Source organism: Bubalus bubalis, chromosome 14 (genome assembly GCF_019923935.1).
Source record: "Bubalus bubalis isolate 160015118507 breed Murrah chromosome 14, NDDB_SH_1, whole genome shotgun sequence".
NCBI lineage: Eukaryota > Metazoa > Chordata > Mammalia > Artiodactyla > Bovidae > Bubalus > Bubalus bubalis.
This window is the reverse complement of record NC_059170.1, coordinates 23918717-23935128: the sequence shown is the minus strand read 5'-3', so window position 1 is coordinate 23935128 and position 16412 is coordinate 23918717. Positions and strand designations below refer to the sequence as shown.

At 44.1% G+C, this 16412-nt stretch overlaps 1 protein-coding gene across 2 annotated transcripts; it reads left to right on the top strand.

Annotated features, from left to right (window-relative positions):
- Positions 1–5083: 5083 nt before the first annotated feature.
- Positions 5084–14801, top strand: SIRPB2 (signal regulatory protein beta 2). Of its 2 annotated transcripts, XM_006048990.4 has the most exons (5): positions 5084–5312; positions 8659–9024; positions 10114–10455; positions 10993–11058; positions 12087–14801. In XM_006048990.4, exons 1-5 carry the CDS (start codon positions 5192–5194, stop codon positions 12182–12184), a joined length of 993 nt encoding a protein of 330 aa, XP_006049052.2. In that variant the 5' UTR covers positions 5084–5191; the 3' UTR covers positions 12185–14801. The 2 variants fall into 2 exon arrangements, with proteins under 2 accessions (XP_006049052.2, XP_025119524.1); XM_025263739.3 differs by lacking the exon at positions 10993–11058.
- The last annotated feature ends 1611 nt before the right edge of the window (positions 14802–16412 follow it).

The window sequence follows — 16412 nt, the reverse complement described above, 5'->3', positions numbered from 1 at the left end:
TGTAGCAGCACAACTGGGAGGAAACCTTACATGCCTGCTCTGCCCTTGGAAATACAGTGGGCCATTCATCCAACATTGTGACTTGTCTTGGGGCTGACTGTGGGATTAGTTTCTGTATCATCTGACTCAGAACTCTAACAGGAACAGCAGCACAGTTTAGAAGTGCAGAAAACAGAAGCCATTGAAGAGGTTTCATTAGAGCTTCAGATATTAGGCAGTTCCACAGGAAGACACAAACGGGTATAAGAGATTGAGAACTCCTAAGAAACAGGAAAGCTATGTAGGGAATTTGAGATAGCTAAGCATAATGACCAACCTAGATAGCATATTAAAAAGCAGAGACATTACTTTGCCAACAAAGGTCCGTCTAGTCAAGGCTATGGTGTTTCCAGTGGTCATGTATGGATGTGAGAGTTGGACTGTGAAGAAAGCTGAGCGCCGAAAAATTGATGCTTTTGAACTGTGGTGTTGGAGAAGACTCTTGAGAGTCCCTTGGACTGCAAGGAGATCCAACCAGTCCATCCTAAAGGAGATCAGTCCTGGGTGTTCACTGGAAGGACTGACGTTGAAGCTGAAACTCCAATACTTTGGCCACCTCATGCGAAGAGTTGACTCACTGGAAAAGACTCTGATGCTGGGAGGGATTGGGGACAGGAGGAGAAGAGGACGACAAAGGATGAGATGGCTGGATGGCATCACCAACTCGATGGACATGAGTTTGGGTAAACTCTGGGAGTTGGTGATGGACAGGGAGGACTAGTGTGCTGCGATTCATGGGGTTGCAAAGACTCGGACATGACTGAGCGACTGAATTGAACTGAACTGAACTGAACTGAACTAAAGCATAAACACAGCCTGTTGTTCAGCCACTCAGTCACGTCTGACTCTTTGAGATCCTATGGACTGCAGCACACCAGGCTTCCCTGTAGTTCACCATCTCCTGGAATTTGCTCAGACTCATGTCCATTCAGTGATGCCATCTAACCACCTCGTCCTCTGTCGTCCCCTTCACCTCCTGCCTTCAATTTTTCCCAGCGTCAGAGTCTTTCCTAATGAGTCAGCTTTTTGCATCAGATGGCCAAAGTGTTGGAGCTTCCGCTTCAGCATCAGTCCTTCCAATGAATATTCAGGACTGATTTCCTTTAGGATTGACCGGTTGAATCTCCTTGTAGTCCAAGGGACTCTCAAAAGTCTTCTCCAACATCACAGTTCAAAAGCATCAATTCTTTGGTGCCCAGCTTTCTTCATGGTCCAACTCTCACATCCATACATAACTACTGGAAAAACCATAGCTTTGACTAAATGGACCTTTGTCGGCAAAGTAATGTCTCTGCATTTTAATATATCATCTAGGTTGATCATAGCTTTTCTTCCAAGGAGCAAGTGTCTTTTAATTTTGTGTCTGCACATCATCTGCAGTGATTTTGGAACCCAAGAAAATAAAGTCTGTCACTATTGCCATTGTTTCCCCATCTATTTGCCATGAAGTGATGGGACCGGATGCCATGATTTTTGTTTTTAGAATGTGGAGTTTTAAACCAGCTTTTTCACTTTCCTCTTTCACCTTCATCAAGAGGCTCTCACAGCCTAGAGAAGATATATCCCCAGAAAATACTTGAAAGGCCCAGAATCTAGCCAGGATGATTGAAGAAGGCATTCCCCTGCACAAAGCCAGTCCATAAAGAGATGGTTGTTTTAGTTCATTCAGGCCACTGTACTAAAACAGCATATACTGAGAAGTTAATAAATAATAGAAATTTATTTCTCATAGCTCAGGAGGCTGGAAATCCAAGATCATCACACCAGCATGGTCATGTGAGGGCTGTCTTCTAGATCAAAAACCTCTTATTGTATCCTCACATGGCAGAAGCAGCTAGGGAGCTCTGTGTGGCCTGTTTTATAAGGCCTTACTACCATTTCTCATGATTCCACTCTCATGAGCTAAGTATCTCCTGAAGGCTCCTCCTACTAATTCTATGACATTCAGGGCATAGGATTTCAAATATGAATTTGGGAAGACATAAAAATGGTGTGTTCAAATGTCCAAATTTCAACCAAAGACCAGAAAGCATACTAGGAAAACATGGCCTAATCAAATGAAAAAAATGAAAGCCCCAGAAACTGACTATAAAGAAACTCAGATTGTGTCTCAACTCACAAATAAAATTAATTTTCTAATTTTCCTTGTTAGATATATCCATCATTTAAAAGCAGACATTTAGTTATCAAATACATGGAATTTTTTAAAAAGTATCTTTGATATTAATTTCTCATTTAAATGCTTTCTTCTTTGCAATCACACTGTGTTTTTTCAGTCTTCTAACTTTATTGAGGCTTTTAATGGCTAAGTCAAATCTCTCTTGGTAAATGTCACATTGCCCTTGAAAATATGTGGGTTATTTTCAAATATCTCTTGATGTTGATATCTAACATAATTCCACAGTGATAAGAGTACAGACTCTTTATGATTTCAATACCTTTGGACCATGAAATTTTTCCACCTTGTTTTACATCCCTGGGTATGTTCCAGTGTCTTCTAGTTTATAGTCTATGGGAACTTAAGTAGAATTTGAACTTGAGTAGCATCCTACTGTTTTGTGAAAATTTCATAAATCTTAATTATATTAAACTGGTTTATAGTGCTCTTGAGGTCTACTATATCCTACCTCTCTGTATATTCATTCTATTAATTTTGAGAGTTTTATATCGAAACTCCAACTAAAAATCTTAATTTATCTACTTAAAAAATAATTGTAATATATAAAAATAATTATATTACAATTGTAATAATTGAACTATATGTAACCTTGTTCTGTATTTTCCAAGTCTCCTGTAAATGTGTTATCGTACTTTCATAATTTAAAAAAGAAGAAAAAAAAATCAGCTGAAATGTGAAGAAGTATGGAGCTGAGCCCAGACAAAATTATCAACCCACAGAATCACAAATTAAATAAATGGTTATTGTTTTAAACAACAGCCGTTTTGGTGTGGTTTGTTACCCAGCAGTAGCTAAACCATACAATGCCTTGCCTACTAAAATTTAAAAAACTTTTTTCATTTTAAATAAAACTTTATAAATAGCTGAGAAAGGAAAGCACATAGATAAGTGGCTGATTCATGAGGATGACATGCAGATCCTGAGAGTCTTGTGGAATTTTCCAGGCCTGTGCTATATTCAAAGAAGCTTCAATATATCAGGGTCCTCAACAGGAGAACAAGTAGAGGCAGTAACAGGATTTACCGACGGTACCATGAAAGGTACTAAAGGCCATGTAGGACCAGCCACATCTCAACAGACCCCAAGTGAAAAGCGCTCAAGGAGCAGGTCAGACCACCTCTGAAACAGACTCAGACCCCAAGACAGTGCTCAGACCCAAGGCCCACATTCCATCCAGAAAGAAACTTCAGCTTCCTCTGCACCCAGGACCTCCTGCAGTAGGAAAGAAGAAGGGAAGCACTGAAAACTTGAGCTTTTTTTCCTAAAAAAGACTGAGTTAACCTAAGAGAGAATGATGGCAGCATATAAGTGCTTACTCTACCCCATAAATGCAACCATATTTTTATTTTAATTTTATAGATCAGGAGTGTTCAATGATTGTCCTAGGGTCACACAGCCAGATCTGGGTAAAGCCACAATCTAAATCTAGACAGTACAGCTAAAGAGGCTATCAGAACATGGAAAAGCCTGGGATTAGTTAGCAAACTTAATTTTTCCTTCCTAATAACTGGCATGATGGAGGAGGGGGTGATTCTTGAGAAACTTTAGATCAGTTACAGAAAATTAAGATGCCACAAACACAAATGTTTGCACAATCTGAGTGTGTTACATTTGGACCCCAGAAAATGGAGCTTTAGAATGTTGCCCACAATTATACAATTAGGAAGTGTCTGTGCCCACCCTCCAATGCCAAAAGGAGGCCACTAGGGGTCTTGATTTATAATCAGTCCTTCTTAAGCAAATGTTACTTCCTCTATTTCCTACATATTATGGATAATGATGGATAATATGTTTTCCCTTTATATTATGCTAGGCCCTCATGCATATATGTCATATCATTCCTGCAGTTAGGAAGGGATTGCTCCTGTCCCCATTTTACAGATGAGACAACAAAGCCTTGAAAATGACAAATGACTTTGAAAAGTCACACAACCAGGAACAGGCAGACCCAATTCTCTATTTTTATTTTAGACTTTTTATTTTATATTGGGTTATAGTCAATTAACAATGTTGTGGTAGTTTCAGTTGAACAGTGAAGGGACTCAGCCATACATATACATGTATCCATTCTCCCCCAAACTACACTCCCATCCAGACTGCTACATGACATTGAACAGAATTCCCTGTGCTGTATAGTAAGACCTTGCTGGTTATCAGTTTTAAATATAGCAGTATGTACATGTCCATTCCGAACTCCTTAACTATCCCTTCCCCCCAGCAGTCATAAATCTGTGTCTCTCTGTTTTGCAAGTTCATCTGTGTCATTTCTTTTGAGATTCCACATATAAGGAATGTCTGTTGGAGAAGACTCTTGAGTGTCCCTTGGACTGCAAGGAGATCCAACCAGTCCATTCTGAAGGAGATCAGCCCTGGGATTTCTTTGGAAGGAATGATGCTAAAGCTGAAACTCCAGTACTTTGGCCACCTCATGCGAAGAGTTGACTCATTGGAAAAGACTCTGATGCTGGGAGGGATTGGGGGCAAAAGGAGAAGGGGAAGACAGAGGATGAGATGGCTGGATGGCATCACCGACTTGATGGACGTGAGTCTGAGTGAACTCTGGGAGTTGGTGATGGACAGGGAGGCCTGTCGTGCTGTGATTCATGGGGTCGCAGAGAGTCGGACACGACTGAGCGGCTGATCTGATCTGATACGATATTTCTCCTTCTCTAGGGGCAGACGCAATTCTTGATCCAAAGTCAGGCTGACTTGAGGCCACACTGTGACAGCCGTATTCATCTCCCTCCCAGGATGGCAAGGACAGAGTCTGGGAAAGGTCATTAAGTTTTGACAGAGTGAATACAGGAACTACTGCTCAGATGTGAAAGCCGGAAACTCCTCTATTCCCCTTCTTCCTCTTGCATTAGCAGCTTTGTTTTGCTGTAGCGAAAATACTTCCCCAAGTAGTCCTGGCCTTGAGAAGGCCTTGTATACGGACCCCACTTCAGACTCCAACGCCCATCAGAGAGTAGAATGGTGGTCAGTCTAGGGGACCACAGGAGGTGCCCTGTGCCCTCTCTGATGCCCACCCTGACCTGCCTGGCTCCCTCATCTCCCTGCTCCTGGCTGCTGGCACTGCTCCTTGTCCTCTCCGGTGAGTAGGATCTGAGACAGAAAAGGATCCACCCCTGGCTGACCCCAGAGACAGGTGCCAGGAGGGGCCTGACCCCTACCAGATGGAGTGGGAGGGAGAAGCTGAGAATATCTCTGATCCCAGCAGAACTCTGACCAAGTGTCTGGAGAAGCAGAACTTTTAGGGCAGCACAGGGAAGCCAAGCTCCCAGGCTCTGGGCTTACAACACCATGTTCTGGCTGATACTTGTTAGCCCATCTGCAAAGAACTGGTCTTTGGGACCTTTCTCTAGGGGGTGCTGTGAGTTATTAAATATTAATATAAAAACAGTGAGGCTCAGCCCATGACCGGCTACATAATTTGCCCAGCCCTGTGCAAAATGAAACCGCAGGTCCTTTGTTCCAAAGATATTAAGAATTTTAAAACAGCAATAGTAGAGCACTAAGGCAAGCATGAGGCCCTTCTAAGCTTTGGGCCCTGTGCAACTATACAAATCAAACATCTGTAAGTCAGTGGGGCTCCATAAAAAGAGACTAATCCTAGGGCCCATCTCATGACTTTGTGTGAGATAATACCTATAAATACTTGGCACAATGTAAAGATTTAATAACTATTGGCTACTACTATCATACCCATGTCTCCTCTAAGTCAGGATCAGGCTGATTTAGCTCCTGAGTTTGGGGGCTTCCAGGTTCAACTCAGACTCGGAGCCCAGAACACTTTGATCAACCAGACAAGATGCATGGCTCTCGGTGGACTCATTCTGTCCCCTGCCCATCTGGGTCTTTGCCCCAGGACCTGCTGAGATCTAGATTCTGTTCATTATACCTTGGGTCCCCTGGAATGGTCAGCCCCAAGAGAGATTTCCTTGAGTAAGGTGTGAGTCATAATTCTTAGTAAGTCATTTCACAAATACTTGAGTGTCCCTTAGGTGTTAGGCACTAGGTTAGGAAATCATATATCTAAACAAACCAGAGTAAAATATATTCAAAATATTTGTGGAAAATAGTGATTTCTCGCAGACTTCCAAAAGAGAACCCCTTGACAGGGATAATGAAAACCAGAGCGTGCAGATAGAAAAATGGGTGGGACGGAATCCCAGCGCTGTGGGGAAGGGACTAGTCCAGCTTTACAGACAAGACAGAGACAAAGCACCCCGGATTTCCCAAAGTCTGTGTGATAACACAGAAGGAGAATCAAGAAAAGGCGAGTGAGAAGGGGCGAGAGGCACAGCACCTTATTCCAGGCTCCAGTTTCCTCTCTGCTGTTTCACTTTCCCAGACTTGCCCCAGCTGGGATAAGAACCACGCGACTTTCTGAGCCCTCACCTTCTCCACTGCCTCTTCTCCGTTAGTTCTCCCCTTCTCATAACACACAGAAGCTTCATCTTCATAAAATCTTAATAGCTTTATTGAGGTACAACTGACATAAAGCAAACTGTATGTGTTTAAGGTGTGCAATTTGACACGTTTTGTGGGCATTGGACATGTTTCATACTTGTGAACTTATCACCAAGATAATCAAGATGATGAATGAATATAACACTCATAAAAGTTTCCTTGCATCCTTTCCATTCCTCCTCCTCCCCAGGTAACTGCTTATCTGTCTCCCATAGCTGCCTCCATCACTACAGTTTAGTTTGCACTTTCTAGAAATTTATACAACAAACATCCAGTACATACCCTTGTTTGCCTGGCTTCTTTTATTCATTGCAATTATTTGAGAGTCACGCATGTTGTTGCACATATCAATAGTCATTTTTTGTCTATCTACTGTATGGATAAACCACAGTTTGTTTCTCCACTCATTTATTGACAGACATTTGGGTTGCTCGCTGTTCTGTGTGGACGTATGCTTTCATTTCTCTTGGGGAAAGTACTAAGAACAAAATGACTGGATCATATGGCAGGTGATTGATTAACTTTTAAAGACACTGCTTTAAAGTTTTGCAAAGTGATTTACCATATTATATTTTCATCATCAATGTAGGAGAATGACATTTCCTCCAATCCTTGCCAACATTTGGTATGATCAGCCTCTTCAATTTTAGTCATTCTAAAAAGTAGCATCTCATTGTGGTTTTAATTTGCAATATGCAATTGGATCTTACATTTTTTGTTCAATGTGACAGTTTCTAACTTTTTCTGGGAATATTTAGACCATTTACATTTAAAATAATTTTTCATATGATTGGGTTTAAATCTATTAACTTATCTGTTCTACTTGTTCTTTGCTCCCTTTTGCTTCTTTTTCTGTCTTCATTTGGTAATTTAATACTTTTATAACGCTATTTTCTCTCTTTTTTTGGCTTATTAGCTGTGATTTTATTTTGTAATTTAGTGATTGCTTTAGGGTTTACAATATATTAATACCTCTTTATCAACATCTACCTTAAGTGATATCATACCATTTCACATATAGTATAAGAACCTTATGATGGTATACTAACATTCTCCCCACCCCAATCATTATTCTATTGTTACCTTAACTTTACTTATACATGCATTATAAGCTTCACTTTAGAATGTTATTATATTTTATTATTTGGGGCCTTGTTTTTCAGATTTGCTACATGGGAGAGAGCACTTCTCTCTAGGCAGAGTACTCTCTTCTGTGTAGTCTACCCATGACCCTGTTGATGAGTTTTTCCAGTTTTACAGATGGGAACAGGCATTATTCTCTGTGCTCTGCTGAGTGATGGGCATGATTTAGTGCATATGTGTGAGGAAACTGCTGAGGGCAGGGAAATGAGCACCAGCAGGAATTAGGACGAGGTCTCGCCACTCATATAGTGGTGTTTGGGGTGAGTATTGCTGAACTTCCTGTAACTAAGGACACCAAGGACAAACAGAATCCCTGGGACTGAACATGGGGTGTCCCTTGGTCACAACTGTGAGGCAGTTCTTAGTGGCTAATGGCACATACCTCGCTGAAGATGGGAGGGAAATGAATTTTGAATTCCACAACCCTTCCCCAGATCCTCTTAGAAGGGAATGTTTGCTCCACCTTTCTACTCCCCTCCTGCACTGAAAACTAAGAAACACCATGATACAAACTTAAGACCTGGGATGAGACTGAGTTATGCCCAAGGCTTGATTAAAGCACAGATGAAGGGAAACTTGGAGCACAAAGCTGATGACCCCACGGTGAGCTTATTACTTATAAGTTCTCCATTTTATAGCCCTGCTCTCTCTCTCTCTCTCCAGCCAGCTGCTTCACCTCCTCTTTCACTTCCCTCTCCAACAACACCCCTCAAATGTTCTAAGCAATTGTTCCTGACCAGTTAATGGCTGGTTTATGTTAAGTTTGCCTCTTAGGACTCCAACTTCCTCTAGCCTTGCACGAAAACTTTTTTCCTCTGTTGCAGGAGTTTCTGAGCAGAGCAAGGGGAGTAAGTGGCAGGTGCTGCAGCCCGAGGGCCCCATGCTGGTGGCAGAAGGGGAGACACTCCTGCTGAGATGTACAGTAGTTGGCACCTGCACTGATGACCTGATAAAGTGGGTCAAGGTGAGCAACCAGGACCAGCAGGAAATTTACAGCTTCAAGCATGGCTTCTTCCCTGGGGTGATGCCTATGATCCAGAAGATGCTGGAGCCACTTAATTGTGACTATTCCATCTATATCCACAATGTCACCAGGAAACATGTTGGAACCTATCACTGTGTGAGATCTGATGGCTCAAGTGAGCACTTAGGAAAGACGCTGGATGGAGGCACCTCCGTGCTTGTGAAGGGTGAGTATCAGGCCCTGCAGGTCACAACCTTCTGCTCTGATCTATCTCCCTTTACCCGCATCATTCACCTTTACCCACAATCAAGCTCTGCTGGCAAAACCTCAGTGACATACAACAATTCGTATGTCTCACTCACACATTTACAGGCAGCTGGGCTGGTTCTATTCTGCATGTCTTACTCCAGGGCCCAGACTGGCCAGAGTACGTATTTCTCATGGAGATAGCAGAAGCACAGAGGGAAAGTCCCAACACCTTAAGCACATTTCAAGCTTCTACTTGTGTGTCTGCTGTTAATAACAAATAGCCCATTGGCTAAAGCAAGTCACATGGCTAAGGTCAAAGGTAAGAGGCAAGGAAGTATACCCAACCACCGTGAGGCCACGGTAAGAGTTTGGATGTGCCATGCCATCAGAGGAGAGTCAAGAACTGGGGCTGATCATTTAATCCACAAGTAACCAGTCATGCCATCTCTAAGTCCACCAGTGGTGACCTGGACACCCATATGGTCTGTCATTCAATAGGAATGTGTTCTTAACTTAGTCATTTCAGGTCAACATCCTTCAGGTGCTTAATTTGTGAAACAGGCAATATAATTCCTATTTCAAAGGATATTCAGGTGATGAAATAGAAGAATTGATGTTTGTGAAACCCCTGTAAATTGTTGACTTGGAGGGTATCTGTGTGTGTGTGTGTGTGTGTGTGTGTGTGTCAGGGTAGGAGGTGGAGGTAGGGGGTTCATTTTATCTCAATGCAAACATTTCAGAAACCCTTCTCTGACTCCTTCCAAGCTTCTCTTCGTCCTGCAGTCTTCTGGGTTTCCAACCTCAGAAGAATTTTCTAAGCCACCTCCACCACCAGACTGAGAACTCTAGGGCACGGCATTTATGTTTTGCTGAGCTTTCTTTTCCCCAGTCCTAGCATCAGCACATAGTAGGTACTGAGAACTTCTTTACTGAGTGAATCATCTATTGAACAATGAGGGAATGTGGGAGGGAGTAGCTGAGTGAAAAAAACAGGGGAAGTAAAGGGAGGAAATCAGTGAACTGTGGAGGGAGAGAGAGAACAATAAAGTCCTCTCTTTGGATTCAGGACCTGGGAACACAGGGCCAGACCTCTGGATCATCCAACCCCAGGAATTGGTGTTGGCAACCCCTGGAGACACCGTCTTTCTGAATTGCACAGTGCTTGGAGTTGGTCCCCCAGGACCCATCAGGTGGTTTCGGGGGACTGGTCTGAGCCGGGAGGCCATCTACAACTTTAGAGGCATCTCCTACTCCAACGTGACTGCGGTCCAGGCCTCCAACAATGATTTCAGCATTCTTCTGCATGGCATCTCTGCCGAGCATGCAGGAACCTACTATTGTGTAAAGTTTCAGAGTAAACTCAACAGGCAGTACCTATCCGGACAGGGCACCAGGTTGAGAGTCAAAGGTGAGACAGGTAGTCAAGAAGGTGTTGGGGGACAGAGGGAGGTGGTCCACCAGGAAATTTTTACCGTGTCGCAAACAAGCTAGCTCTTCTTAGCCTCAAAGTCATTTACATAGGCTATTAATGCTTTCTCCTTTTCTATAGAGAATTTCTACTCATCCTTCAAGGACCAGCATAAATAGCCCCTCCTCTGTGAAGTCTTCTCCTTCTCCCAGGCAGAGTTGATTTCTTCCCATTCTGGGCTCCACAGAAACAGACTGTGGAGACTGTACAGACTCTTAATGATTCAACAAACATGCATGCATGCCTTTGACGGCCACACACTGGGGTGCTGCAGATACAGAAACGGAGCAGGCATTGTCCCTATTCCAGAGATGCTCAACCAGGTCTGACTAGTCCTTCATAGTTACTGGGCTTGACTTCTAGTCCCTATCCCAGGCAGAAACTCACAGGCTCATCTCCCCAGCTACTAACACAGGGGCTCAGGAAATGGAGGGATAGAAAGAAAGGGGAGTGTGAGACCATTTCTCTTCCTTGCAGCAAATCACCCTTCTCTCAAAGGGTCAGAATTCACCAAGGAACGTACAACCAAGATATTTCCATCAGGTGAGTATACCTACCTCCAGTGGCATTAACCAGTCCCCCATAGGTAAGTGGGGCCAGAGAGCTTGGCCATGGGAGATGAGCAGCCCCAGACTTCTGGGGCCCTCCTGCCACAAAGACGGTTCCCATGACTCCATCTCAGCTGCACAAGCAGAACCCAGAGAACCAGAGTAAAGTTCAATCAAAGAAGTACTTTCCAACAGTCAGTGCGAACTGCTCAGTGGGCAGTCTTGCTGTGAGGTCTTGAGCTCCCCCTGAGTCAGAACCCTTGTATCCTTATACACTGTGGAACTGTGCAGAACAGAGCTGGAGAACATGGCTTTGTAGCCAGGCTCCCTGGATTGAGCACCTTCCTAGCTCTTTGAGTCTCTGGTGTCCTGCTCTGTGATCTGTGAGGGGAAAGGGAGATAAAAATCAGAGAGCTTACCTCATGGAACTATATACAGATCCAATGGGGCAAGTGCCCAGAACTGTGCCTATCACATAGCCTCAAGGGCACTTGATAATTGGGGGATGAACTTGGGATAGAGGTGACCAGGTTAGTTTCCCAGATGCTCAGCCCTGTTCCTGCTATCCTTGGGAGCCAGACCACTTCGTCCCATCACTATTTTGGCACATGTGGCCCTGAGCAAATCACTCCCCTGCTCTGGGTCTGTTTCCTCATCTATACAAATTGAACTGTTATCTTACTTTGCAAGATTAGTTTGAGGATTATATAAGGCATTTAGGAAATGCTTAGCTCTGGCCCTGGGACAGAGGAGTTGAGCAGCAAATAATGAAAGACATTTTCTCTTGTTATCAGAGGTCTGGGATGCTGTCAAGATGATTAAGGGTACAAATAGGATATTGGGCAAAGGCTCTTTGAGCCTGAAACAGGAGGAAGGGAGGTCTATGATCTCTTTAGCTGTAGAAGGGATATGGCCCCGCAGGCTATACAGAAGCTAGGCTCAGCTTCACCATAGGGGCACTGAGTTGTGGGCTGTTGGGGGCTCACCCGGGGTCCTTCCTGAGCTTTCCTCTGTGTCCTCCAGGACTCCTGTCTGTCCTCACACTTGCAGTCCTGGGACTGAAAACAGGGACCTTGGCTGCACTCTTGCTGGCCCTGGTTATCTGCTGGAGAAGCCCTTGACGAGAAGACATCAGAACTCCGGGCCCAGAAGAGGTGTGCTCGTCTTAACATGGGTCATGGATGAGTGGTGGGCCCTAGAGTGGGTCCTCTAAGAGAGGGCCCAGGAATCCCCGATCATTTCTCTGCCTCCCAGCTGCCCAGCTGCCAGCTGCCCTCCCAGCTGCCTTCAAGCCTCACGATGAACTCCAGGATCCTGATTCCTATTCACCTGGTGAAATTCTCTATTTGGCACTGGGCTGTCCTCTGTTTGCTTTTGTCTCACTGTATTTCACTGTTTGCTGAACCCAGGGTAGACAAGGTGCGAGCTAAGAGGCTGGAAAAAGATGTGAGGAGCTGTAGGAACTGTAGACATATTTATTCTCTCCTCTTGTGGCTGACCCAGCAGACAAAGCCCTAATGCAGCCTCACTGCCATAATGTTAGCAGCCATAACATAGACCCAAGGGCTTTCTCAGGTAGAGTTTATATATGCTTACAGAACAAACATAGCCTGTGGCCAAGAGAGTACCTCCTGACACGCATGTGCAGTGCTATAAGTGACCTCAGCTGTTACGTAATTATTATTTACAAAAAGTGGGGCAAGAGTGAGAGCGTGTGGGGTGAGGGAGCCTGATCACTCCATCTTCACCACTTTACTCTTTCCCTACAGCCTTCCTTTCTCTTCTCAGCCTGTTCAAACCCTCCTTATCTTTTAAGGTCTTGCCTAGGTCTCCTCGAGGCCTCTGCTCCTGTTGCAGCCCCTTTTGGAGGGCCCACCCCCTTGCTCCCCACCCTACATTTTCTCTTCCTTCAAGATCCAACTTGAGAGTCCTTCCCAGAAGGTTTCCCTGAGTGACTCTGAGCTGGCCCAGCCAGACCACCTGTGCCCCTCCATCTATATCCTTTCTTCCTCCTTTTCTGCCTATGTTCTTTCTTCACCCTGGCTGGATTAGGTGACTATAATAGTTAGAATTCAGGTTTGGCAACTTTGACAAAACTCTTAAATCAGAAGAAAGTAGCTCAAATCAGAAGAAAGTTGGTTCCTCTAGTAGTATTTGAGCATAAACAGGCCAGGCAATTTGGGGACTCCTTGAGACCCAAGATTCTTTGATCTTGTTGATACCAGGTCCATATCTCAGGCAGAAAGACCAGGGAAGAGGAGAATGACACTTCCCTTCAAGGTCACAGCTAGGAATTTGCCCATATCACCTCTGACTGGTTGGAATGTGGTCACTTGGTCACACCTAGCTGCAAGGAAGGCAGCAAGAGTGCACCTAGCTAAAATCTGTCACTAGAGAGCCAGAGAGTAAAGCTTAGTAGATGACCAGCGATCTCCACCCCTGTGGCGTAGAGACAGCTTACTTGCTGTGTGGCACACCTGAGCTCCATTCCCAGGTGAAACGGCACATCTCTGTACCTCTGCCTCCACCAGGGCAGCATAGTGGAGGGTAGTAGTTCTAAAGAAAAGGACACTTCGCCCTCCAGGGGATACATGGCAATGTCTACAGACATTTTTGATTGTCATAACTTGGGGGAGACTGTTGCCCTCTAATGATTAGAGGTCAAGGATGCTGCTAAATGCACAGGACAGACCCCACAGCCAAGAGTTATCTGGCCCAAAGTATCAGTAGAACTGAAGTCGAGAAGCCCTGACGTAGTGGAAAGTATGCATTCCCTGCAGTCAGACACGCCCGATTTCTAATCCTGAAGCGCCCACTCCCTCCTTGAGCACCATTGATAACGAATCAGTCATTGCCCCTCTTGGAACATGGAGGAAGATAACGTGGACTTCTGCATTGTATAAGAAACAATTCAACATCGACTGAGGGCTTACTATGAGCTGTGTGTTCTGTGTACACTCAGTACATGTGAACTCCCTTTTCTCTTTCCATACAAACATTTATTAGCACCTATTATATCAGGAAATGGATTAGCCTGAATGTTTTTCATTTTAACAAACAGAAAAGTGGGTGGAACAACACTAAGCCAACACATTTAGCCTGAGTGTTTCGTGCCCGTTTCAACGTATGGATAACCGGTGCTGTAGCTGGATCAGCTCTTGTAGTTCTTATTATGAGTGCAACATGCCCTTCAGCAATACCCATCAGGGAACTTTGAAGAACTAGAGGTTTATAACTTTACAAGACCTGGAAGTTACACAGAATTCCTGGGGCTGCACTGTGAGGTCACAAGGAAAAAACAGAGAGGGAACACCTGGGGTTCTGTTTTATTGGGGTTGATGATTTTGTGGGCTCACTTTTTATTGGTAAATTTAAAACTTAAGAGAAGGAATTTAAAGCCCAGGAAGAAGAAAAGAAATAGTAGCTCAAATGATCAGTTATTGAAATCAACCAAGAAATCTAAAACAAAGGAAACTCAGTGGGGGAAGATGGCCTGACTGTTTAGCCCTGTGATTGGCAGTGTGTTCAGAAATAAACACATTGAAGGGGATGCCTCTTTGAAATGGATGCCTCAGCAATCAAAACTTAAATCAGATAATAGCATTACCAAAAAAAAAAAAAAAGGAAAAAGAAACAACTGTCAAGGTTTACACTGCACTGAGAATTGAATAATTACTGAATTACCAGACATCAGAAGAAAGGTAGATATAATAAATTAAATAATATCTTCCTACAAAAGATATCCAAGTCTGAATCCCTGAAACTTGTGAATGTTACCTTATGTGACAAAAAGGACTTTGCAGATGTGATTGTGTGTGTGTGTGTGTGTCCCATTTTTAAATGGAGCAGTTGTCCTGAATTATCCAAAGTAAAAGTGTTAGTCACTCAGTCATGCCCGACTCTTTGCAACCCCATGAACTGTAGCTAGTAGCCTGCCAGGCTCCTCTGTCCGTGGAATTCTCCAGGCAAGATATACTGGAGTGGATAGCCATTCCCTTCTGCAGGGGATCTTCCCGACCCAGGAACTGGACCCAGATCTCCTGCATTGCAGGTACCTTCTTTATCATCTGGGCCACAGGGAAGCCCTTAATTATCCAGGTGAGCCCTAAATGCAATCACAAGTGTCTTTGATGAGGGAGAGACAGAGGGAGATTCCACACTGAACAGGAGGAGAAAACAATGTGACCACAAAGGCAGAATGGAAGTGTGAAAAATGCTGGCAGCCACAAGCAGCAGGAAGACGCAAGGAGCAGATTCTCCCCAGTGTCTCTGGAGGGAGCACAGCCCCCTGACACCTTGATTTCAGCCCAGTGATACTAACTTCAGACTCCTGGCCTTCGAAGCAGGAGAGAATAAATTTCTGTTGTTTTAATGCCATGAAATTTGTGGCAATGTGTTAAAGCAGCCAAAGGAAGCTATTAATAGGGTGGAACTGGGCTTCTGAAATAACTGGGTATTCCCTGCTCTGCCCCTGTAAACCTCTTCACTTGTGCTGACTTAAAAAAAAAAAAAAGCACAATATGAGAGTTATGAGTTAAGTTTTATTTGGGGCAAAATGAGGGCTATCTCCTGAGAGAGCGGATTCCAGATAGTTCTGAGAAACCACTCTAAAGAGGTAGGGGAAGGTCAGCATATATGTGATTTTGGTCAAGGGGGAGTAATGCAAATCAAACACATGTTTTTGGCAGGTTTCTGTTAGTCTCATGAAGGTTACTGCTAGTCACAAGGAGCAGATATCACCATGAGGATTTTAGTGTTTTTCTAGATATGAGATTTGAGAACTGGGCTCACAAAATCAGCTCCTGAAAATATCTGTCTGAAAACCTGTTCTGCCAGTTTTTCCCAGAGCACAGAGCGCTTCATTTCTGGTCTCCACCCCAACAGCTCCTTTCAGTGGATGTTGAAAATCAGCAGCCGCAGCAGCACATGACTTAATCCTTGTAGAGACAGATGGCAAGAGCCAATGGCAAGGGCCAATTTGTAGTTGACACTAGACAGGGTCCTGCGTGGTGTGATCCCTGAAAGCCCTCCCCCCATCTTATCCCCCGCCTCCAACACCCTTTAAATTGACTCCCTGTCACCCACCTGGGCCTTGGCTACACATGTTCCCTCATTCAGTCGTCTGCTTAGCTGTTTCTTCAAGAGGCCTCCATAGTAGCTCATCCACAACATTGTCTTCTCATTTCCCATTTGCAGTGTAAGTTTCTTCACAACATTTACTGCTACATATAAATATGAGAGTGTGTGTGTGTGTGTTTATTTCCTTGATGATTGTTAGTTGTTTACTAGTGAATTTGAGTGGGCTTCTCAAGTGGCTCAGTGATGAAGAATCCGCCTGCCAATGCAGGA